Source organism: Camelus bactrianus, chromosome 5, assembly GCF_048773025.1.
Source record: "Camelus bactrianus isolate YW-2024 breed Bactrian camel chromosome 5, ASM4877302v1, whole genome shotgun sequence".
Taxonomy (NCBI): domain Eukaryota; kingdom Metazoa; phylum Chordata; class Mammalia; order Artiodactyla; family Camelidae; genus Camelus; species Camelus bactrianus.
The window spans coordinates 102657964-102681899 of record NC_133543.1 but is presented as its reverse complement, the minus strand read 5'-3'; the positions used below and the strand labels follow the sequence as shown (position 1 = coordinate 102681899).

Sequence of the window (23936 nt, the reverse complement as noted above, 5' to 3'; positions counted from 1 at the left end):
TCCTGAAACCCAATTCCTGGTAGACATTTGGAGGGGATCTGGTAATAAGTGGATACAAATTAATATAAGAAATAAGTTTCAAAACTCCATGAAAGAGGAAAAACTTGAAATCCAATGGTTTGATCTATATGTATTCCATATCAACACTGGTAGGTCAATTTACACTCGGAAAATGCCATCAAATCTGCAGGAAGTATTAAATTTTACCATAGATTTTACCTTTATTGAACATAAGTACACCAAATATAAATGTTAAATGGTAACTTTTAATCAAGTGACAGCAACTAAATATTGAATGCTCTAAACATTTTAAACATTTGAAGAAAATGCATATTAAAATGTTTATCTTACTACTAGTAAAACTCCAGCTTTAAACCGTATGTTACTTTTTAAAGTAAGCAATTAAAGACATTTATGTTATCAGATAAAGTATAAAATTAGGCTTTGAAAAGTGTTCCAATTTATACTCTAACCTAATATAATAGAACTTATTACAAAGTGAACATAATCAATATGGTGACTATTTAAATTTAGGTACTTTACCAAAGCACGAATGGGTTCACTCTTCCTAATTAAAACAGGGAAAATACATCTAAATGTTTAATACTGAAGCCATAAAGATGCGTTAAATGTATCATAACAGTAATTTAACTATTTTGGAAACTTAAAAATACGCAGTCCCAAAATGTGTATCTACTGATTCAGTTTATCTGTTATCCTACAGTCCAACATAAGAGTCTTAAGGGAACTGAAAACTCAACTAAGATAAAAACTTCAGGTAAACTATATTTTTTAACAAATGGAAATCATTTAATAAACTCTGAAATAATAATAAACCTTCTCTTGGTCAATATTTTAAAAACGGATTTAACACAGATTTTTACAAATTGATACCACCTTTTTTTCTCATCCAAAATAATGCAGTTTCAAGTCTTTAAGTAACAAGTTTGGAATAAAAAGTTTATAAACATTAAAAGTTACCTTTGAATTTTATGGAGATCTTTACGTTGCAGAAACAACAGCTGCTAGATTTTAAGAGAGTACTAGCTATATAAAGCAGATTGTCATAAACAGCTAAATCCACTTATCAAGCCTACTTGATTACACCATCTTGCTAGTGCCACAGGTTTTCCTAAGTGCTGCAGAACATTCTCTGTAGGAGGGAACTCATGCTTCCCAAGGAAATTCTATAGGTCAGGAAAAGAAAGACATTAACAACAAGATGTGTTGATTATGCTAAATCCAAAATTCCAGAAAAGTGTAGTTATCAGTACACTCTACTACTAAACCAATCAATGTCATTAAACTTATCATCAACATGAGTGTCATATATACTTATTTACCATCCTATTGCACTCTTTGACTAAGCATATCATTAAACTCTATTACTAGATTAGTAACAGAAATAGGCCACCAGATATTCAGAGAACTGTTCAGACTCCTGGTAAAAATGTGGCAATGCCTGGAACAGAAAATCACTTTAGTGAGGTGCTAAAACTACTTCATTTACTAGGAAGCACCTAAGCTAGCATCATAAAGACAGACTCACAAAAACTGGCTTACTAATGAATATCTAGTATATGAAAATTATTGTTGTTTCAGACAGACATGACCATGGGAAATAAATCTGAAAAGAAAATTCTAATATGCGCCATTAAGGAAGTTTTGTATTCATGTAAAATCCCACACACCAAAGCTGCAGCTAGCCCTCACTGAGTTTACCATATGGAAACTGAGGATCAAGGAACTAGGCAAGAAAATGATATTCCGGCTACTGCTACTGCTGTGTGAAAAAACTGTCCTTTGTCTCTGTCCCAGGAGTCTCGTGTCTTTTGCCAACATCAATGAAACTATAGTGAGTTAACTTATTTGTAAGCAGAATTAAAATCTCAGACACAAGATTTCTCAGGAAGACTTGACCTTCCATTTCTAGGTTAAGAATCTTATGTGAATTTTATCTACTTCTTCATTTATTGAAATAATGAGATAATTTCTCCTTTATTCTATTCATATGGTAAACTACATTGATTTTCAAATCTTGAACCTTGCATTCCTGGAGTAAAGTTAATTTGGCAACAACGTATTATTCTTTTTACAAATTGTTGGATTCAGTTTGCTAATTTTTTTAAAGGTATTTTTGCATTCATATTCATGAAGCTGGTCTACAATTTTCCATTTCTGTAACGTTTTTGTCTGGTTTTGGGGTCATGACTATACTGATTCCTCTGGATGACTTAAGACTGATGGTATTTCTTCTTACTTAAAGGTTTGGGGGGAATTCATCAATATAGACTTTTAAGCCTGGATTTTATTTTTGGCAAGGGTTTTTAATTTATGATTCAATTTCTTTAATAAATACAAGACTAGCAAGATTTTCTGTATCTTCTAGTGTCTGTTTTTCTTAAGTTGAATTTTTCTAGGAAGTTACCAACTTACTCTAAAAATTTTAATGTATTGAAGTCTTTCCAATGTCTTACCTTTTCAATGATAAGATAATGTAATGATATTTCCTTTCTAAAAGAATTCTTTACCTTCATTATTTGCGCCTTTTCACTTTTTTGTTTAACCAGTTTCATCAGGGGTTTATCAATTTTATATATATATGTGTGTGTTTACATATAAAACTACACTTTGTAAAGAATCAACTTTTGGCTTTGTTGATCTTTCTTACTGTATGTGTGTTCTTATTTCATTAGTTTCCATGTTTCTGTAATTCCTTTCTTATACATCCTTTGGGTTATTACTTTTCTCATTTCCCCCCTAACTTCTTGAATTATACTTAGCTCATTAATTTTCAGTTATTTTTCTTTTGTGATACAGGAATTGAAAGCTATCAATTTCAGTTCACATTATTCTAACTGCATCCCTCAAGTTTTAATGTGGAGGATTTTCATTATTATCCACTAAAATCTACATTCTTATTTTCACTATATGAATTCTTCTTTTACTCACTGGTTATTAACACATTTATTTCCAAACATGGGGATTTCCTATTTATCTTTTCACTACTGATTTTTAGGTTACCTTGTAGACAGAGAACACACTTTTTCATTCTTTCAGTATTAATTGAGACTGATGTTCCAGCATTTGGCCATACTCTGTAAATACCTCAGGTGACCTGAAGAGACTTTATTTTGCAGTTACTGTGTGCATTATGTTCTATACACTGTCCAGTAAGTCAAGTTGGTTATCTGGATTGTTCAGATACTCTATATCACTACTAATTAAAAAAATTTTTTTGTTTGCTGCTTCTATCAGTTTAAGAAGTTTGTTTAAATCTCCCATTGTAATTGTAGGCTTGTATATTTCTCCTGGTAGTTCTAGAAATATTTGCTTTATATATTTTGAAGGTATTTTATTAGATATATACAAATTTGGAACTATTATACACAATATTATAAAATACCATTATTCCTGTTTTATACACTCAGTATTAGTTGATACATACATTTTGATCTTCATTTCTTCTGCATCTCTGACCTTTCATCTAAAATCACTTTCCTCCTTCCTAGAGAACACTCTTAGTATTATCTTTATCACAGTGGGTCTTCTAAGTAACAAATTATCTTTGTTTTTAATTGACTAAAAATACGTTTATTTCATAATTATTCTTGAAGGGTCTTTTTGTGAGTGTAGAATCCTAGGTTGGCAGAGTTATTTGATGGCTTCTGTTGAGAATCAGCTGTCAGTTTAATTGTTGCACTCTTACATTTTTTCCCTCTAGCTGCTTTATAGATTTTTTTTTTGGCTTTCATTTTTCAAGCAGTTTTTCTTTGTGTGTGTGTGTACAGCCTTTTATTTCTCTTGCATATCCCTTATTCATAAAGCTCTGGGACTCAGTACATTGTTTTGATTTGACTTTCAGCAGCTCTGCATGGTGATCACAAGGATCTTACTCAAGTAGTTTTTCTGAAATACTGAGGTCTTTTTATTTTTCCTGCTTGGGACTTGAAAAGGCTTTACTAAATTTGTGACTTGATGATTGCATCATTTAAATTTTTTTCAAATATTGTATCTATCCTATTTTGTCTCTCTTTTTTTGGTTAAAACTCCAGTTGCACAAATAATTAGACCTTCTCAGGATATCTTTATGTCTTTTTCTCTTTTGTGTTTTCTATCCTTTTATCTCTGTCCTTCATTCCATAATTTTCCTGACCTTTCTAATTCTCACTTTAAGTAATCTGTCTAATATGCTGTAGAACCTATTAACTGAGTTATTTATTTAAGTTACTCTATTTTTCATTAATGGGATTTCCATTTTAAAAATATTCCCAATTCCACACTAAAATTCTCAATCCTGTCTTCTGTCTCCTTGAACATAATACATCTGAACTAGCTGGCTTCTGCTGTGTAACAAATCACCTTTAAAACTCAGTAGCTTAAAGCAATGACCATCTATTTAGCCTATAATTCTCTACGTAGCAGTGGGCTGGACTCATTTGGATGACTTATCTCATCTTTGTTGGGCTCACTCATGCATCTATGGACAGCTGCCGGGTTGCGTCAGTCAATCTGCTGATCTACACCAGATTCTGTCACATATTTAGGGGCAGCTGGCTCTAGGCTGGAATGCTTTGGCTATCTTCCAGGTCCAGTTGGCTCTCCATATGTGCAAGTTCTGCATCTGCAGATTCAACTAACCTCGGATTGAAAATATTTGGAAAAAAGTTCTAGAAAGTTCCAAAAAGCAAAACTTGAAACTTCTGTGCTCTGGCAACTATTTATACAACGTTTATATTGTATTTACAACTATTCACATAGTATTTACAATTGTATTTAGTATTACAAATAATTTAGAGATGATCTAAAGTATACGGGAGGATGTTTGTAGGTTATATGCAAATGCTATACCATTTTAAAGAAAGGATTTGGGCATCCTTGAAGTCTGGCATTCGTGGAGGGTCCTGGAACCAGCAACCCCGTGGGTTCTGAGGGATGACTGTAGTCTCGTCCTCTAGCAGGCTGCCTGGGCTTCCTCCCATGGCTGCAGCAAATTTCCAAGAGAGCAGTGATCAAGGTGTTTTGAGGACTAGGCTTGGAAATGGCACAACTTGTCAAAGCAAGTGAAAAGGTCAGCCCAGATTCGAGGGGATCAGAGGAGCTTACAAGTCACACTGCAAAGGGGCATGTTTATAGGGAAGGGATTAATTGTAGCTGCTTTTGCAAACATCTGTCACATATAAGTATGTTTTTTAAAAGTGTGTCTGATAACTTAAATAGCTGGAGTCCCTGTGGGTAATTTCTATTACCTAGTGCTCAAGCTAGTTTTCAGTCATGTGGTCCTACTTCATTTATTATTATTTTTGATTGTGTACTCTTATTTACAAAATAATTGGTATGTGCAAAAATTTTGGTAGAAACAATTTGAGGCCTAAAATGATATTACTTTCTTTCAGAGGATTTTTACCTTCATTTCTTCTAGGAGCATGGCAGAACTAGTAACCCTAGACCATCTCAATCTAACTTAGGTAATAAATTCCAAAGCTGAGTCATAGTCCCTCTAAGGAACTATCTATTTTGGGTTCAAAGTTACTCCTGTACGCCCGTTAGCATCCCAACTCCACTACTGAGAATTCACCAAGGCCTCGTCCCTCTGGCTTCAATGCTATCAGAAGGGTCCTCTAAACTCCTAAGTGGCCCATCTGCAAACAGTACCAGGGGGAAAGTGGTCCCAAACAATGGGAGTATTTCCTCGAGACTAATCTTCTCTACTCTGGCCCAGTAATGTGTATAGTATCTTGATATGGCCCTCCGCTGCCTTCAAACAGATGTCTTTCTGTTTATTTAGCTTTTCTAGCTGTTCTCCATGGAGAGCTGGCTTTAATCACCTGGACAGCTGCAACTGGAAACAAATCCCATTACTTTATTAAAAGGGATTCTATGTTTGTGTGGTAACCTAAAAATATATATACCAATTCTTTGGTATTGCTTTTTTTCAAGTGGTAGAGCTTAATTCCCTTCCCCTTGAGTGTGGACTGCACATTAGTGACTTGCATCTGATGGAGTGTGGCAGAAATGATGGAGTGTGACACCTGAGGGTAGGTCACAAAAGACACTGCAGCTTCCATCTTGTTCTCTACCTCTGACAGCTCTTGCTCTGAAGAAGCCAGGTGCCATGAATGTAAAGATACTCAAGCAGCCCTATGGCAAGGCCTCTGTGGTGGGTAATAGGGGCTTCCTGCCAACAGCCATGTGAATAAGCCAGCTTACAGGCAGGTCTTCCAGGCTCAGTCGGGCTTCCTGGTGACTGCAGCCCAGGCCAACATCTTGATTGCAAAATCATGAGAGTACCTAAGCTAAAACCACTCCTGAATCCCAACCTGCAAACTATGAGATGATAAATGTTGTTTAAGTCAATTAATTTTGAGGTAACTGGTTTTGCATTAATAGTTAACTAACAAAGTATGTTTGGCTTTAGCATTTATAATATTATGCTATTATTTTAAATTTAATATTATTTTTATTTGAAAAGAAAGTAGAATCCACAACTTAAGCACTTCAGTGATACCTAAATATGAAAGATATGACTGACTTACCTCTTATTGCTTCTTTTATTCCTAACTGGAAGCAGAGTTTTCCAAAACAGAGGAAGTCATTTCCACAATAGTACTGATAGATAAGCCATTCAGAAAACCTTTATGATTTGCTCTTACTTCCTGAAGAGCATCTATAATATGGTCTCTATGTCAAAGGAAAACATACAAAACAAGCATTGTTTCCAAAGTAACACTTCTTACTATGGCTAAGTTATTGAAAGGAACTATATTTTTACATTCAAATTTTAAAACCAGTCAAAATATAATTGTAGTCATTACCTGCTAACTTCTGGATGTAGTTCAGTCAGTCTCTTCATAATCTTGGTAAAGCTACGCAAATTCAATGTATTTGGAGGTATGAATTGAATAGGTATATCAGGTAATAATTTAGTAGATTCAATCTGTTTACAATTCTTCTTGACACCCTAAATAAACATTTTTAAAGTTTTCTTTAAATCAGCAACGATTACATACAGACAATCCAGTTTATTCTAAATTTAAAAATTACAAATAGTAAAACCAAATTCCTAAGAAATTTACTTTGATCTGGGATTACTGTTCTACCAAGTAGATTTCCTTGAGATATATTCAGGGACATGTATTTTAAAAATGCCAAACACATGATAAAATATATAAGGCTATGTCTAAAACAGCCTTTCTCAAACAGGATTCCTCACCTGACCCACAAAACACAAAAAATGATGACTCTCTTCTCAGTTTTCCTTCAGATAGGACATAACTAGCTCCATTCTAGATGCATAGGAGAGAGCTTAATTCATTACATACATGGTATCTTAGGCTTAGGGCATGAAGGCTTAATTCTTTTATCCAACCTGACAGAGAAAGGCTGGTATACATGGTAATTATAAATACATATTTATCTCTTGTACCTAAATATTTAATGAACACAACTATATGCTCACAATATGCTGTGGGGGAGGGGGGAGAAAATTAATGCTATAAAATAGAATCTCCATCACTTATATATCTTATAATCCAACTGAAGAGACAAAATTAAGATGATCAATTACTATTAACCATGCAAGTGTAGGCTATAAATTGTATGGAAGCACTGTAATCCCACAGAAGTTCAACAAAGGAAAAGCTGGTACTTTAAAGCCTAGATGAAAAGTCTGTTTTAGATATATAAAATATCAGATCTGTCACATCGGAACATTACATTTTACTTACCTGCTTATTGTTTTATCTCCTTCATTACATTTAAGCTCTATAAGAGCGCCGATTTTTGTCTGTTTTGTTCACTGCTACTTTCCCAGTGCTTATCACTGGTATACTGTTTGAATAATACAGTTGGTATGCTATATACAGTTGGTATACTGTTTGTTGAATAAATAATTTGGGGATACAATAGTTTAAGTAATAGATGAAACCACAGAGAGGATGAGTTTTCTAAGAAAGAGCTAAATTACTGGTAAATAACACAAGCTACTATTTACTGAGTATATTCTCCACCTCAGGCGCTGTTCTAAGAAATTTTCTCTATTAAACTCATTTCAAGCTCACAACATTTCTGAGGTAGGAACTCTTATCCCCATTTTAAGATAAGGATGCTCAAACACAGAGGGCAGGTAACTCGCCCAATCACATGATGAGTAGGGAGCAAAGCCAGGTTATGAATCTGTTGTTCCTAACCATCACTACTTTACCTCTCATTATAGACAATAAATGTTTTCTAGATGAAGGAATATAATGAAAAAACATTGAGAATCTGTGAGAAAAGGTGACAAGAAATTGCTAGAGAAGTTTAAGACTACAGTTTAACAAAGATGACACTAAGAGCTGCCCCGCCCATGTACTCTAAGATAACACACTCCTGCCTTGCCCACGGTGCCCCGTTTATACCATGGAACCTTCCCTCTACCAACTCCACGGCCTACTGCCTCGGCTGACAGGACCAAGAGTTCTGTTACCTGAACTAGTGAACACCCAAGTCACAGCCTGGATCAGATCCCCTGTCTAAAGAATGTGGAATTGGAACATACAGCAAATGAGTTAGTCAAAGGATGACAGGAGCTTGAACTGAAAAATACTGTAGAGTTAGAATTAAGCAAAATAAAGCCTAGTGGAGGAAGAGAGAAGCCACAAGCAGACAGAAAAATCCAGTGGGCAGAGAGAAGCAGGAGAACGGGGCACCCAGGGATGCAGAGGCAAGAAGCTGTGTGTGCCATCTGAGAGGAAGGGAGGAGCCACAGTTTCCAAATCTGCAGTTTAGGCCACCATGCAGCCCAGCTGTACTGTTTCCTTGCTTCCTGTTGTGGATTGAGGTTATGCACCAAAACAAACAAACAAACAAACAAACAAACAAACCCCAAAAAACCCAATCCTAAACACAAAGTGTCATTGAGATGAAAGGAAAAGAATTCCAGGAAACGAATGACCAGCATCAAATAGGCCAAGTGGTCAAAAAGAAGGCAGATGGGAAGACCAATAAAAAAGGTCACTAGTGACTACAGAAAGAGTAGTTTAAAGTTTTATAGACTGAAGTCAGATTATTAGGATGAAGAAAGAGAAGCAAAGAAACCAAGACATTGGATATAAATTACTTGTTTGGCAAGATTGGCAATAAAAACACAGAACAAATACCGATGGTAACTTCCAAAGAATGAGAAGTCAAGTGAAAATGTCAGGGTTAGGAAGAGTTGTACATGACTGCAAGCAGATAAGGGTCTGTGAGTAGAAATAGAGTCACTAATGATTGTACAGAAATGAATGGGCTAACTGCAGGAATTAGGAAAGGAAGGGACAAAGGACATAGGTAGAAGAGATCCTTTTATTGTACTCCTCTTAAGGAAAAAAAAATCCTAGATTCATTTATTCAACAAATATTTAATCTTTCATTCATTTACTGAAAAGGAATTTTCTCTGATCTATGGAATCAAAATAATCCCAGTAAATCTAAGTAGAATTTTGTATAGACATTGACAAACAGAATAATGAAATTTATACAGAAAGGCAAAGAGACTGGAATAGCCAAAACCATTTTGAAAAAGAACCTAAAGTTGGAGGACTAATTCTACCTGATTTCAAGACTTACTATAAAGCTATAATAACCAAGATAGTGTAGTATTGGTGGAAAGTTTGACAAAGAGATAGATGGAAGAGAACAGACAATCTAGAAACAAACCCACACAAGTATGGTCAATTAATTTTTTACAAAGGTGCAAAAATAATTCAGTGGAGACAGAACAGTCTTTTCAACAATGATGCTGGATCAATTCCATATACAAAACAAAAACACAAACAAAAAAATAAAAAAATACCTCAATTCATATCTCATACATTACATAAAAATTAACTCAAAATCTGTAACCATGGGTTATGCAAAGATCTCTTAGATCCAATAATAAAAACACAAGTTAAAGAAAAAAACTGATAAACTGCAATTCATCAAAATTTAAAACTCCTGCTCTGAATGACACTATTAAAACAAAGGACAAAAAAGTACAGGTAGAAAGTATTTGCAGATCACGTATCTGATAAATGATTTATATTCAGAATATTAAAAACTCTCAGAACTCAGTAAAAAAATGCATTAAGCTAAGTGAAAGAAGCAGCCAGACTAATAAAGCTATATAATATTCTCTTCATATGACATTCTGGAAAAGGCAAAATTATAAGAACAGAAAACAGAGCAGAGCACAAGAGAATGTTTTAATGAAAGAACTGTTCTATACCTTGACTGTGGTGGTGGTTACATGCCTATGTGCATGTCTAAATCCACAGACAGCAAAAAGAGTGAATTTTACTGAACATAAATTTTAAAAAATCTGTGGAATGCCTATAGGATACTAGGCATTTTGCTGAGCAGTGGAGAGAGAAGCGTGAATAAGTCAACTCTATCACCTTCCATGTGGTGTTTAAAATCTCAATGAGTCTTTACACTTATGATGGATCAATAGGAAAAGAAAGTAAAGACACAATCGCTTTTTAAAATAGCACCCAAAGTAATAAAATACCTACAAACAAATCTGACCAAGGATGTGAAAGACTTATATATGGAAAACTACAAAACACTGAATAAGGAAATTAAAGAAGACTTAAAGAAATGGAAATCCCATGCTCTTGAATTGGGAGAATCAATATTGTTAAAATGGCCATACTGCCCAACGCAATCTACAGACTTAATGCAGTCCCTATCAAATTACCCAGGACATTTTTTACAGAACTTGAACAAGTCATATTAAAATTTATATGGAATCACAAAAGACCCAGAATTTCCAAAGCCATTACTGAAGAAAAAGAATGAAGCTGGAGGAATAATCCTCTCAGACTTCAGACAATACTACAGAGCTACAGTAATCAAAACATACTGGTACAAAAACATACAAAGATCAGGGGAACAGAATAGAGAGCCCAGAAATAAATCCATAGACCTATGGTCAATTAATCTTTGACAAAGGAGACAACAATATACAATGGAGAAAAGACTCTCTTCAGCAAGTGGTGTTGGGAAAACTGGATAGCAGCATGTAAATCAATGAAATTAGAACACTCTCTCACCCCATACACAAAAATAAACTCAAAATGGTTTAAAGACTTAAACGTAAGACAAGTCACAATAAATCTCCTGAAAACAAAACTATCTGACATACATCTCAGCAATGTTCTCCTAAGGCAGTTTACCCAAAGAACAGAAATAAAAGCAAAAATAAACAAACAGGACCTAATTAAACTTATAAGCTTTTGCACAGCAAAGGAAACCATAAGCAAAACAAAATGACAACCTATGGAATGGGAGAAAATATTGACAAAAGATGAGATTAACAAGGACTTGATTTCCAGAATATATAAACAGCTCATATGACTTAATAAGAAAAAAATAAACAACTCAATCCAAAAATGGGTAGAAGACCTAAACAAGCAATTCTCCAGTGAAGAATGGCCAATAGACACATGAAAAAATGCTCAATATCACTAATTATCAGAGAAATGCAAATCAAAACTCCAATGAGGAATCACCTCACACCAGTCAGAATGGCCATCATTCAAAAGTCCACAAATGACAAATGCTGGAGAGGCTGTGGAGAAAAGGGAACCCTCCTATACTGTTGGTGGGAATGTAGTTTGGTACAGCCATTATGGAAAACAGTATGGAGATTCCTCAAAAAACTAAAAACAGATTTACCATATGATCCAACAATCCCACTCCTGGGCATATATCCAGAGGGAACCTTAATTCAAAAAGACACATGCACCCCAATGTTCATAGCAGCACTGTTTACAACAGCCAAGACATGAAAACAACCTAAATGTCCATCGACAGATGACTGGATGAAGACGTAGTATATTTTTATAATGGAATATTACTCAGCCATAAAAATGATAAAATAATGCCATTTGCAGCAACATGGATGGCCCTGGAGAATGTTATTCTAAGTGAAGTAAGCCAGAAGGAGAAAGAAAAATATCATACGATATCACTCATATGTGGAATCTTAAGAAAAAAAAGACAAATGAACTTATATATAAAACAGAAACAGACTCACAGACATAGAAAACAAACTTATGGTTACCAAGGGGAGGAGGGGATGGGAAGGGATAAATTGGGAGTTTGAGATTTGCAGATACTGACTGGTATATATAAAATAGATAAACAAGTTTATATTGTATAACACAGGGAACTATATTCAATGTCTTGTAGTAGCTTACGGTGAAAAAGAATATGAAAATGAACATACATAAAAAAAAACCTCAATGAGGTAAAGAGGAGAGCATATATAATAACGTAACTATATTTTATGGTTTTAATAATTATGAGATAAGGTTAGCTGTGAAAAAAAGAATGCCAAAAGTGTAATTAGCTACTTATAGAGTAATACTTATAGAGTCCAAGAATAAAGAGACAAAAAGACTGCAAAGCACTGGAAAAGAGCGTAGTTAAAGAGGAGTTTCCCTGTAGCTAGGTCTTCAAAAATTTTTATTTCTTCCAGGAGCTACTGGAGCTGTACAAAAGCAGGTGAGGGTGGATCCACTGCTAGAGAAGATTCAGATTAACGTTCTCATTCCCATTTCAAGACTGCTGTCCTAGAGGTATCTGTCGTACAAAGCTACTTACTGCTATATGGTACATACAAAGACCATTCAAGGGCTTGATCAAGAAAACTAACCTTTTGGTCAAAAGGGAAAAACTCACTGTCTTGCTCAGATCCCCGCTGCCTTGGCCTAGTTCTGGGCAATCTAGAAATAGAAGCAGTTGAGTTGATTTCTTTGCTGATGCTTTTCTCCAAATTATTGAAACTAACTTTATTTCCATTTTTGGAGGAAAGTGGTGACGTATATTCTCCAGGAGTTTTGACAAGCCGTACATTTACTGATTTCCCATTTATTTCTATACCATTCATTTCTTTCACAGCCATCCTTGCATCATTGTTTTTTTTTAAAGCAAGAGATGCATATCTAAAATATAAAAGCAGAAGACCCAAAGGTTCTTTGTTAATGACTTTAAACTGCCTCAAACTTCATTATATAAACTACTGGCCAAGATCTTTCACAAAAATAACTGCTCTTAAAAATAAAAAAGTTACTATACTTACCTTGGGATTAGGAACATTATTTAAGATAACTAAATAAAAAACAAAGATGGGAAATAAAGATGGGAAATAAATTCATTTCTTTTGAATTATCACCTATTAATTTTATATTAAAATTTAATGTAAAACATTGGCAAAGCTGATGTATGACAGAGTTGCAGATTAGTGTTATTGGGACAATTGATTACGCATACCAAAAACATTAAGATTAATCCCTATATGCAAACATAACCTCTACATAAAATAAAGCCTTTAAAGTGAAAGGCAAAACTTAAAATCATTTAGCAGAATATGTAAGAGAATGTCCTCATGATCTTGTAGTGGAAAAATACACAGACCAAAAAGAGTTGGAAAATCTAACCAGAATTTTAACCATATAATTGAGAAAGTTGGGCAAGAGTCATCTTTCTGAAAGCACCAGCTCTAGTGTCAATGGAAGGAGACATATCAATTCCGAAGAGCAGCTGTTTTCAAAAGATGGGACTATGGATAAATTTTTATAACCTCCTTGTATTTCTGTGTTTAACTATATTTCCAAAATTTCCACTTTAAGTAATAAAAAACCATAAAGTTTCTTTCTTTCAAAGGATTCAAAAAGACATTTAAAGACTCTTTTACATTATGCAATACTCCTAGGATTACAACACTACTTTAATATAATGAAATACACTAACAACACATTAATAGGTCAAAAAAGCATATGATCTTAAGTCAAAGCCATTTAAGACAAAATTACACTTAATTTTAATAAATTTCAACCCTAACTAAAAATAGGATCCTTTCTTGATTTTCATATCTGAAATAATTATCATTTTTTGTGATACAATAGTAAAGGCATTTCCACTAAGCCATCACTATTATTATTTGCTACTTCTGAATGTTCTGATGTCACAAAATAGGAAGTAGCAACATACATATTGGAAATGACTATATGTATATGATACAGCTATCTACCTAAAAAATAAAAAAGCATCAACTAAAAAGTAATTAAAATAAATAATTAAATATAATTTTCGGAGTACTTACTACATGCCAGGCTTTATTTCTATTGCTTTACTTATTTAGCTCATAATTGTTTCACAGCAATGTTCTATGGGTATTATTATTATCCTCACTTTATGGCTGAAGAGCCTGAGATACAGGTTAAGTAACTTGTCCAAATTCATTCATCAAATTACTGGTGGAGCTGGGAAGTGGGGTCAGGCCATCCAGCGCAGGGTCTGTTCTCCTAACTGATGCTCCCTACTGCTGCCATGAAAGGCCATGAAACGACTGCGAGAACTGCAGGAACATCAGGACCCTTCCCATATCTCATTAACAACAAGTTAAAAATGTAATAAAAGAAGATGTGATTAAGAACAACACTAACTAATGACTGCAGCTCTTTATCAATGTGTATCCCTTTACTAGGCTGGGAAACCCCTCTGGGAATGGCCCCTGTCTTAATCACCACTGTGGTTGATGTTTGGGACACGGAAGACCTCTGTTCAGAACCTACGGCACACAGCAGACACCCGATGAATGTACTTTTACTGAATTTGAGAAACATACCTGTAATTAGGAGAAGAATCATAAATTGAAATGTCAGAAATTTCGTATTTCTGGAAATGAGACCTTAAATCAGCCTAAAATAAGACATATAAAAGTTTGTAAAAGGGAAAAAAAACAAATAATCAAAACATAGACAATTAACAGATTTGAAAATGAGGCTCAAAAAATAAATCCTGGCATACCTCCGACACTGAAGGGCAGAGACCACCAACATGTACCAAGTAACTTTTATCTCTTCGTAAGGGTTCAGCATTCTTCATTTCTGCTTATTGGTAAACATAACGACAGAAGATAATCATTATTGTATTAATATTTTTAAGAGAGAATGTGAAAACTGTTAAATGTCTCATTATTTATTGTCACAAACCTTATTATAAAGTTAAATATCAGCACTAGGCTGAAAACCAAGAGCCTGGAGTATAATTTCAAGATTTTTGCTAAAAACAAAGAGATAGGATTGGTTGATAATCTCCTGCAGCTCAAAAATGGATCAATAACGTCTAAACAGAGTAATCAAGAATTACATTATCACTAAGAAAAGCATCTTTCCTTTGTCTCTGGCTCAGAGACGTGCTAAGATGTAGGATGCACACATGCTGATGCTGGCGAGGGCTCTCTTTGTGTACATTCCTTTGCTGGGGAAATATCACAGCAAGAAAAATTTTAAATTAGACAAAAATACCAACAGCAGGTACACAACCTGTGGTAATGGTAATGGCACATAAGGAAAAAAGAGGGGACAGGTAACTTGATTTAGATAGCACTATTTTAGAAACCAGAAATATTTTTCTTCATTTGATTAAAAAAACCAGAATTCTTAAAGTGCATTTTCATCTCTATTTTGAAGCAAAACAGGTCTGAAATAAAAAAGGATTTTGTGAATTGAGATTCTTTCAAGTTACTACCAAAACCTATACCTGGCGCATATCTGATGAGTAAGTTCCTAAGAGTAACTTTTATTTATGTTTTATAATTTTTTATATAACAGGACACATGAAATTTTTTTTCATTAACTAATAATAGCCTAACACTTATTGAGTATGTCCCATATTCAGGAAACATGCTGACACTTCGTATGCACCATCTCCTGTAATGCGCATGGCCACCACACGCAGTAGCAGTTGTTACCATTTCCATTTTCCAGATGAGGGTCCTGAGGTCTTAAGAGTTTAGGTCACAAATCTAGTACATGGTGGTGCTGGAATTCAGGCAGAATCCTTCATCTCTAGGCAATAATGCATAAGCTTCTTCATTAAGTTACTTTATTTAACTTACTGATCTCTTTGGTTTATAACATACTATACAGAGAAAATGGTAGGACTATGTGTCTTTATACTTTTACAGTGGTGTGAGGAGTGAGCAAGGAGCTACAATATAGTAGAAAAAGGCAGTGCTAAGAATCAGGAGACATACATTCTACCCAACACTTCAACTTTCACTAGTTCAATACAGTGTATCTACTACCCCACCGGTGCCGAACCTGGCACTGGGGACAGGCAGTGAACAAAACATTAAAACATCCCAGACCTCGCTGACCTAGTATTTTGAATGTGGAAAGGCAGTCAATGTATCAAGTAAGCAAAATACACAGTATTTGATAAGTGACAGCGAGAAAAATAATGCAAGGAAAGAAAAAAGTAGTTACAATAAAACTAGATAACATAATGCCATTAAAAAAACTGTATATGTGTATTAAATAAAACTGTAAATGTGTATTAAATATGTGCATAAAGAAATACAAAAAAGAATGGTAGTAAATATTAGTAGTGGTTATTGCAGGTTGGAGACACTTAAGATAATTTTAATTTTCTTATACTTTAATATTTTATTTTAAAATCTTAAACATTATTTAGACAAGCAGGAAAAAATAAAACTATTGCTATTATGACAAATAAAAGAGAAATCCATAGAAATATATAGAAAAAGTAAGGAAAGATACCACATTAGAAATAACGGAAGGGCAATAATCAGATACCAGATGAAACTCCAACTATTATAAGCGATTAAGTGCTATCAAGATGAAAACATTCTTGAAATAGACCAAATTATTAAAGTGAGGGAAAGTACACAGTTTTCATCTCTCATGCCAACTAGGTAGTCCTGGTTGCCTGATGGAAACTGAGCCTTCCTCTGTTCACCATGTATGTACCCCATACCTGGAAAGTGCCTGATGAGGTTCTGAGGAAAAGAATGCCTGAAAGAGTAGTGATGTTGGACTACAGCGGGGAGAGAATGATGGGCCTCTAACTACTCAATCTGGGATTTAAGCTTTTAGCGGACAGTTTTCTGAAAGAGACATGAACATTTTAAACTGATTTACTCTTTTAAAAATTTGACATCCAAATGGCCAGTTTTCTTGTTCTTCATATTTATAAAGAAAAGCTGCAAACAGGAATAAAATATTGAAACAGTGCAATCCCCCAAAATAATACAGAAGAAGGTAAGCACTATTTTACAAATGAGCTACGTTAGGATTTCTCAGTAAATTGTTAAGAACCAACCTAGTGTAAACTTCGGACCCTCTTTGTCCTGTTCTGTCTGATTTTCTTGTATTCCTGAGAAGTCAATTCCTGTCAAGTTCTCTTTAGCATCAAACCAGTCTTCACTTGTTTCTTGGTAATTTTTGCAGTCTGAAAAATTGAACACAATTAGCAATGAATTATGTGTAATGTTTAACCCTGAGAAGTTATTTGAGTGATCTGCTTCCCAGGTTTACTTTAATTAACACTGATTCCTAGGTCATTAACAGCCTTACTGTTCTGATTTTTAATTATTCTTTATTGAAGAGACATCTTTATAGACAGAAAAAAAGGGACAAAGCTGTGCTGCAGCTCTTTTATTTCACTAAAAGTTGACTTAATAACCTTTTTGTAATGATCATAATCTATCTTCATAGAGGACAAAACTAAAAAAAAAAAAACAAAAAAAACCAAAAAAAACCCCACACAACTGACAGACACAAAATGGAAAGAAAATTTTCAAATTGGAAAACCAGAACAAAAGCCTGTATTATTATCTGACATTATCAGATATATTTAACTTTAAAGATATCAAGTAGATATAGTAAGAACATACTTAACATTCATAATCAGAATGATTCCAAATCAAAAATATTTAGCTTAATGAATGGGCATGAGGATATTTTAAATCTTATTATTTCTTTTCTGGCAATGACATAAGACACACATTTTTAGACTGACCTTTATCATCAAGTTTTAGTTGACTGAAGTCTACATCTATATCACTAGTTTTTAAGCCATCCTTCTTGGGTGATGTATCTTGTTTAGGAGGACTGTTGTCAGATAATAGGGCCGTCTGAGTATTAAAATAATAAAAACAACAACAATAAATAAGCACTAACAGTTACTGCACTCTTGCTATGTGATGGGCACACTTCGCTGGCATTATTTATCCCTCACATTACAACAAACGCTATGAGACAAAATCATCATCAACCCAAGTTTACAGGTGAGCAAACTGATCTAAGTAGCTTGTTGCTTTATGTCTGTCATACAATAATTATGATTTGGAACTAGTCTATGTAGAGTGACCGCATGCTAACAGTACCATTATTTAGCAAAGAGTGGCATACACTAGAAGTACTTGAGATACTTTGCGGGGGTATACATACAAGTATTTTTCACATTAACATTTACCAGTTATATATTTAATTTAATGTGTGCTTATGTATACCTTTTGTTTATGGGGAATAATAATTCTTTCCTATATGTAAGTACGTTATTCCTTACATATAATTTTTTTAAAAGGAGCAATCATTAAAAAAATACAAAGCAAATAGAGGTAATACATGGCTATGAAAAACTGTGAAGATGGTACATAAGTAGCTGAAATTTAGAAACACCCTGCACTAGACTGGCTTTCATGCATAACATTTTAATTCAATGAGACAGGGATTAAACTTTAATCCTAACTTAAAGTAGATACTGTTTTAGAGCCAAAATTAAGATGATAAAAATTATTTTACATCTGCATCTTGTACTTAAAAAAAATTATTGTTCTGCCCAAATAAGCAGGTTATACCACTGTTACGTTTAAAATGTTGGGGAAAAAAACCCCTCCAGAACATTGTATATTATTAAGTGGAAAGTTGTTTAAGCAAACTATGTAAGAAATTTGAAGATAGAAAAACCTGGTTTTAGACCTTTTAATTCTTTGTGAATAACTGAGATTTTCTTTCTTTTTTTTAAAGAATAGAACGGAATAAATAATTTGCTAAAGTAATTTACTTTTAATCATTTATCTTATTAGAAAGGAATATAAATCAATCAAGTATCTACTTCACTTTTGGCTTCTGGATGCATCTTACTGTTTAAGACTACCCAAATAATAATACAACCTCAGGGTTAAGACCAAAGTCAAAAGGTAGGAACAAACGTCAGTGTTTCTACCCCACTGCCTCACTTGATGATGTAATATAACATGTTTCTGTATCACTTCACAGTTTGCAGAAGTGTCCTTACACAGACTGTCATCTGACAAATATTTCCTTGGGGGAACAAGAGAGATTAAGAAAACCCATGATAGGCATTTAAAAACTATGTTTACCATTGCAATAAAGGACGAATTGAAACTTTGCCCTGTCTAAAATGAATGGGATATTATTTTATACTATCTCATGAGATGAAGGTATAACATGTTAGTTTTAACTACATTGAATTAACATAATGGTGGCCATATATTATGATCTCCCTGAGATAGTCAAGGTTTATATCAATTGTCTTGGTGAATTATTAACATCACTACTTTTCATCCTCAAAAGTCTCCTGATTTGATAATAATTATATGGTCACTTTACCCAACATATAACACCGACATTTGTTTGATCAGGACATTATGTTCCTTCTAATCAGTTATATCCCTCAGATGGCAGTACACAAAGTAAGCCAGTTGAGTGAAAAGAAGGACGTGAGAGTGTCTAAAAATTGCAGTTAACTTTGCATAAGCCATAAAATTAAAGATTCACACTGATGAGCTACTTTAAAAAAAATCTCACTTGAGAAAGTGTCTTTTTTAGGCTCGAAGAAATGTCAGCATCACGTGTACTTTGATTATCTAGTTCAGAATCTGCTTCTGAAAAGCTAAACAGATAAACATTTCATTAAAGAACTTATCAATGTTGTGAATAAGGACAAAAACAGAAAACAAAGTCAACTGAATTAAGCGATTTTTAAGATCTAATGAATTCTAAATTAGATGAAAACATAACTTACACATGTGATTCTTTTTTCATTAACTGGGAAGAGGGAAGAAAAAAGAAATGGAAGAAAAAGCTTTTAGTTTAAAATGTTTTCTATCTAAATAAAGTAAAAATTTGCATTCCTAAAACATAAATACATACCCTGGAAGCAAAAGTAGAGAAGGTAGATAATAATTTTGATTCTACTGACAGTGGAGGCAGCTCTTCTAGTGGTATTCCTTTGTTTATTTTTTCTTTCAAATTCACATATCTAACTTTTAAGTCTCCTAAAACTGACAGCAGTGCTGGTCCTAATTCCTTCTTAGCAGAATTACTTGATAAATTCCTGTTCAAAAATTAAGTTCACAAAACTAAATTATTTAGGTCCAAATCATCCATTTAAAACTAATATCAAATTATAAACTTAATTCTAACCCTACTAGATCTCTAGAAGTTTTTCTTTTAAATGTTTAGTAAAAGAAAGGGAATCACAGAAAATGTATTTTTCTAGGGGCAGTACAAGCAACCTTCAGTATTTGTATAAGCCAGAGAGAATGTGCTAGAATGTGACGAAAAACCCTCCACCTGACTTCATCTGTACTTGGACTTTATAAAGAAACATCGACTCTACCTTTATACTGGATTCATCAACCCGACACGCACTGTTGTCTCTCCATTAAATTAAAATGTACTACTTTAAAAAGTCCATTACACCTAGGCCAGTTAACAAGCCCAGTTATAATCTACCCCTCGGTTTGCCCTTCAAAAACGAAAACTAAATAAACATTCTAGAATAAACTTAAAGCTTAGTGATAAATTTCTAGGAAAATAAAGATTTAAAATTAACAGTCATCTATATCTATAAATGGAGTATAACCTTTAAAATTTGTGAATCACTATGTTGTACAGCTGAAACTATACTCCAATAAAAAAAGCAAACAATAAATAAATAAATAAATAAATAAATAAATAAATAAATTAATTAATTCTAACAATCACCTATTTAATCCTTCCCTATTTTCCATTACAAGTTTGTAAATATCACTGCAGTGGCGATGACACATTTGATAGTGAACATTCAAAAGATGCAGCTCTGCTTTGATGGCTCTCTGCATTATTTGCTGACAGCACTTTGTCTCTTTAGAAAGTTGAGGTTCCCTTTGAAATAAAAAATTGGATTAGGTAAGATTCCAAATATTTTTCTGTGTTAATGACATGCCTCTGGAAATATTTTAAATTTCTTACATTTCTCTGTCAAGTTTAAATCAATTTCTACTAAAGATGGAAAGACTGCAGGAACACATTACAGGTGCAGAAGACAAGGATGTCAAGAGTCAAAGCGAAATATATTCTTTTTAGAAGAGAGTAAATAATTCTCAAATACATACTTTATTTTACCAAAAAAGGGATTCTGAAGTAAAGTACTAACTTATTTATCCAGAACCGACGGATTTTCAACCTAAATCAAGCACTGGTCAACATTTTTAAAAGTTACAAACATTCTGGATGGAAACTGATTTTAAATGTTATCTTTTTAATAGAAGATAGACAAGTTACATTTTTCTTAATAGTAATAAGGCTTACTTTATTATAAGCAAATATTTTGCTGTTATATCAAAAAGCTCCAAAATCACTTATGTTTTTTGTATGTTAATAGTTCTTGGTTAATAATTCTTCCCCTGCTACCAGCTGCCACTCCTAACTGTTCTCAATACTTCTGCCTCTGGAAGCCAACTCTTATTTAATTTTACAGGACTGGATACTGATTAAACTCATTAGAAGAATAAAGGATGAAGGAAAAAGCAAATTATCTCAGAGCATGAAAACTAATTTGGTTTCTTGGAGACTTCTCCCCTTCCCTCCTTTCCCCCACCTCATGGTTTTCCATGGATGCAAAGTAAATTATACAATGAATTATAATCAAGGTTAAAACAGCCCAGTGAAAATAGTTTATTTCTTCAAATATATGATGTTTTCCAAAGATGCTATTTTGTTTTGGTCTACAAGGAATCAAATGAAAGAAAATGAATTAAATCAGTATGGGTTTGGGTTGAATAAAGATAAGATGTCACGAGTTTTTCTGAAGCGATTAGACTGAAACCTCAACGTGAAAAGCTTTAACATCCTATATTATTATAATATTTATTTGTTCAAAGGCAAACGTCTGAAGCAGATGATCTCTTAAAGTCCATCTCAGGTTTATTCTATATGGTTAAGTACCCTGCACAAAAAGCAGATTACTATTTTGATTATTTCCCCACATGCATTGCAAGCTTATACACCTGACTTACCTTTCAGAATGTTTCCTTAAGTCTGTGATAGCACAGGTTTTTCTTAATTCCAGGGAATTCTGAAAACATAATTTAAAACCAAATTAGACAGATAACGACAAATAATATATGTTGTTATCTCGAATTCCAAACTGGTAAGATGTGAACCCAACCTCTAATTGACTCTGTGGCAATAACTGTTACCAAAGAATAAAGTTGGTAGCAATCTATTCACCTTTTTGCTTCATCCAGCACTTTTTCACAAAAGCCTCAGAAATCCCTTATATAATTCATTGAACCAAAACATTTATATTAGCATACAGTGCCTTTTCATAAAGTCAAATAAATTTTTATTATTAATCATACTGGTTTTACCTTATTTAGGAAATTTCCATTAGGTTTCAAACTGTCAACCGAGAGAGATTTTCCCAAAGATCCTTTGGCCACAGCCATCTGCGTGTCCTCATTATCTTGACTGTATGACCAATCCGTATTACAAGCCACACTTCGTTTCTCTCTTTGCCATCCACCAGGCTGTTTTTCATCCATCATTGTTATCTCCGTGTTGCTTGACGTAGACACTACAGAAGACCTTGCACTTGTTGCCCTGCTGGTTGTGAAACAAGCCCTAAAATCAGTGCTAACATCCACTGTCTGATTAACTGTGACTGTACAACCTGCTGCATCGGTCACTGATTCAGGGCACAGTCCTTCCATGTTGTGAAAGCGTGCTTTATTGGTGACATTGCCATTAGCAGCTTTTGGGGAGCCACCTTCTTCTACTGCCTGATTATCTCTGATCGCAGACCTTGGTAGAACAGAAAAATCTAAGGCTGGGTTAGAGGTGTTTTGTAGGCTTTCAAAATGTGAATACCCACAGTCAGAAATTACTGAATTATCAAAAATAGAGGTCCAGGAAGTTTGACAATCTTTAGAGGGTTGGAGTAATGTCTCTAAATCTTTGCCCTGCGGTAACGTGCTTGGATTTTTAAGGTGCTGTAACATTTTGTTCTCAACAACTGAATTTCCACAAAATTCTTTACTTTCAGTTATTTGAGATTTAATTTTGCCAGTATAAATTTTGGTTTTTAATGCTTTTTGATGGTTCAAGAAACCACTCTTAGATTGAGATTCCTGGTGTCCAAGTGGGCTACTCCTTAGTACAATTTCATCAAATACTGTGTGGTACGTTGAACTAGTCTCTTGTTCCTTACACTTTCCATGCTTTGGTTCATGATATTCTCTTAACATAACAGAATTCAGAAATTTGGAGACATGAGGTGAATCTTGTCCAGAAACATCAACTGAATCTAAAGAGATGCTAAAATTATTTCCCAATTTAACATGATTATCTTCTAGATTGCTAGCACATTTAACTTCATAACCTGAATTTCTTAATCCCAAAACTTCCATGTTAGATATGTCTAATGTTGTTGTTTGGTCAAAAGATAAATGGTGGTTTATATACTCTTGTTCTTCTGCACTGTGATATTCCTGCTGTGAGTCTTCATCCGTGCCATGCTTTTGCACATCTTCAGCAGTTTCTTTATGATTGTCAACAGAAATCTTGTACATTCTTTCCAAGCCAACAGTCTTATTACCCTGATGTTCCAAAATATCAAAAAACACCTCCTCTCTTTTCTGCATGTCAGCATCTAATTCTGAATTTAAATGAGTAAGACTTTCATTCTTTAGTTTTGACTCTGAATAATGTATAGAGTATGTTTCATTCAAGAAAGCATAGTCAATACTATCTTCAAACTCACTTGACTGAGAGTGAGTACTCTCTCTGTTAGTATCTGGACTCACAGTAAAAGATGGTTCCAATAAA

At 33.9% G+C, this 23936-nt stretch overlaps 1 protein-coding gene across 2 annotated transcripts; it reads right to left on the bottom strand.

The window, feature by feature from the left end:
• Nucleotides 1-165: 165 nt before the first annotated feature.
• RBM44 (RNA binding motif protein 44) lies at nucleotides 166-23835 on the bottom strand. 2 transcript variants are annotated; one of them, XM_010948125.3, is made up of 14 exons: nucleotides 22481-23835; nucleotides 22127-22185; nucleotides 20835-20993; nucleotides 19998-20181; nucleotides 19870-19892; nucleotides 19653-19737; nucleotides 17839-17953; nucleotides 17140-17268; nucleotides 14821-14900; nucleotides 14639-14712; nucleotides 12665-12953; nucleotides 6816-6961; nucleotides 6537-6681; nucleotides 166-1187 (listed from the first exon to the last, which is right to left on the bottom strand). In XM_010948125.3, the coding sequence occupies exons 1-13, from the start codon at nucleotides 23750-23752 to the stop codon at nucleotides 6558-6560; spliced, it is 2739 nt and encodes a 912-aa protein (XP_010946427.2). In that variant the 5' UTR covers nucleotides 23753-23835; the 3' UTR covers nucleotides 166-1187; nucleotides 6537-6557. The 2 variants fall into 2 exon arrangements, with proteins under 2 accessions (XP_010946427.2, XP_074220704.1); XM_074364603.1 differs by lacking the exons at nucleotides 19653-19737; nucleotides 19870-19892; nucleotides 19998-20181; ... (1 more) ...; nucleotides 22127-22185; nucleotides 22481-23835 and having other exon boundaries at nucleotides 17839-17963.
• Between the last annotated feature and the right edge of the window lie 101 nt (nucleotides 23836-23936).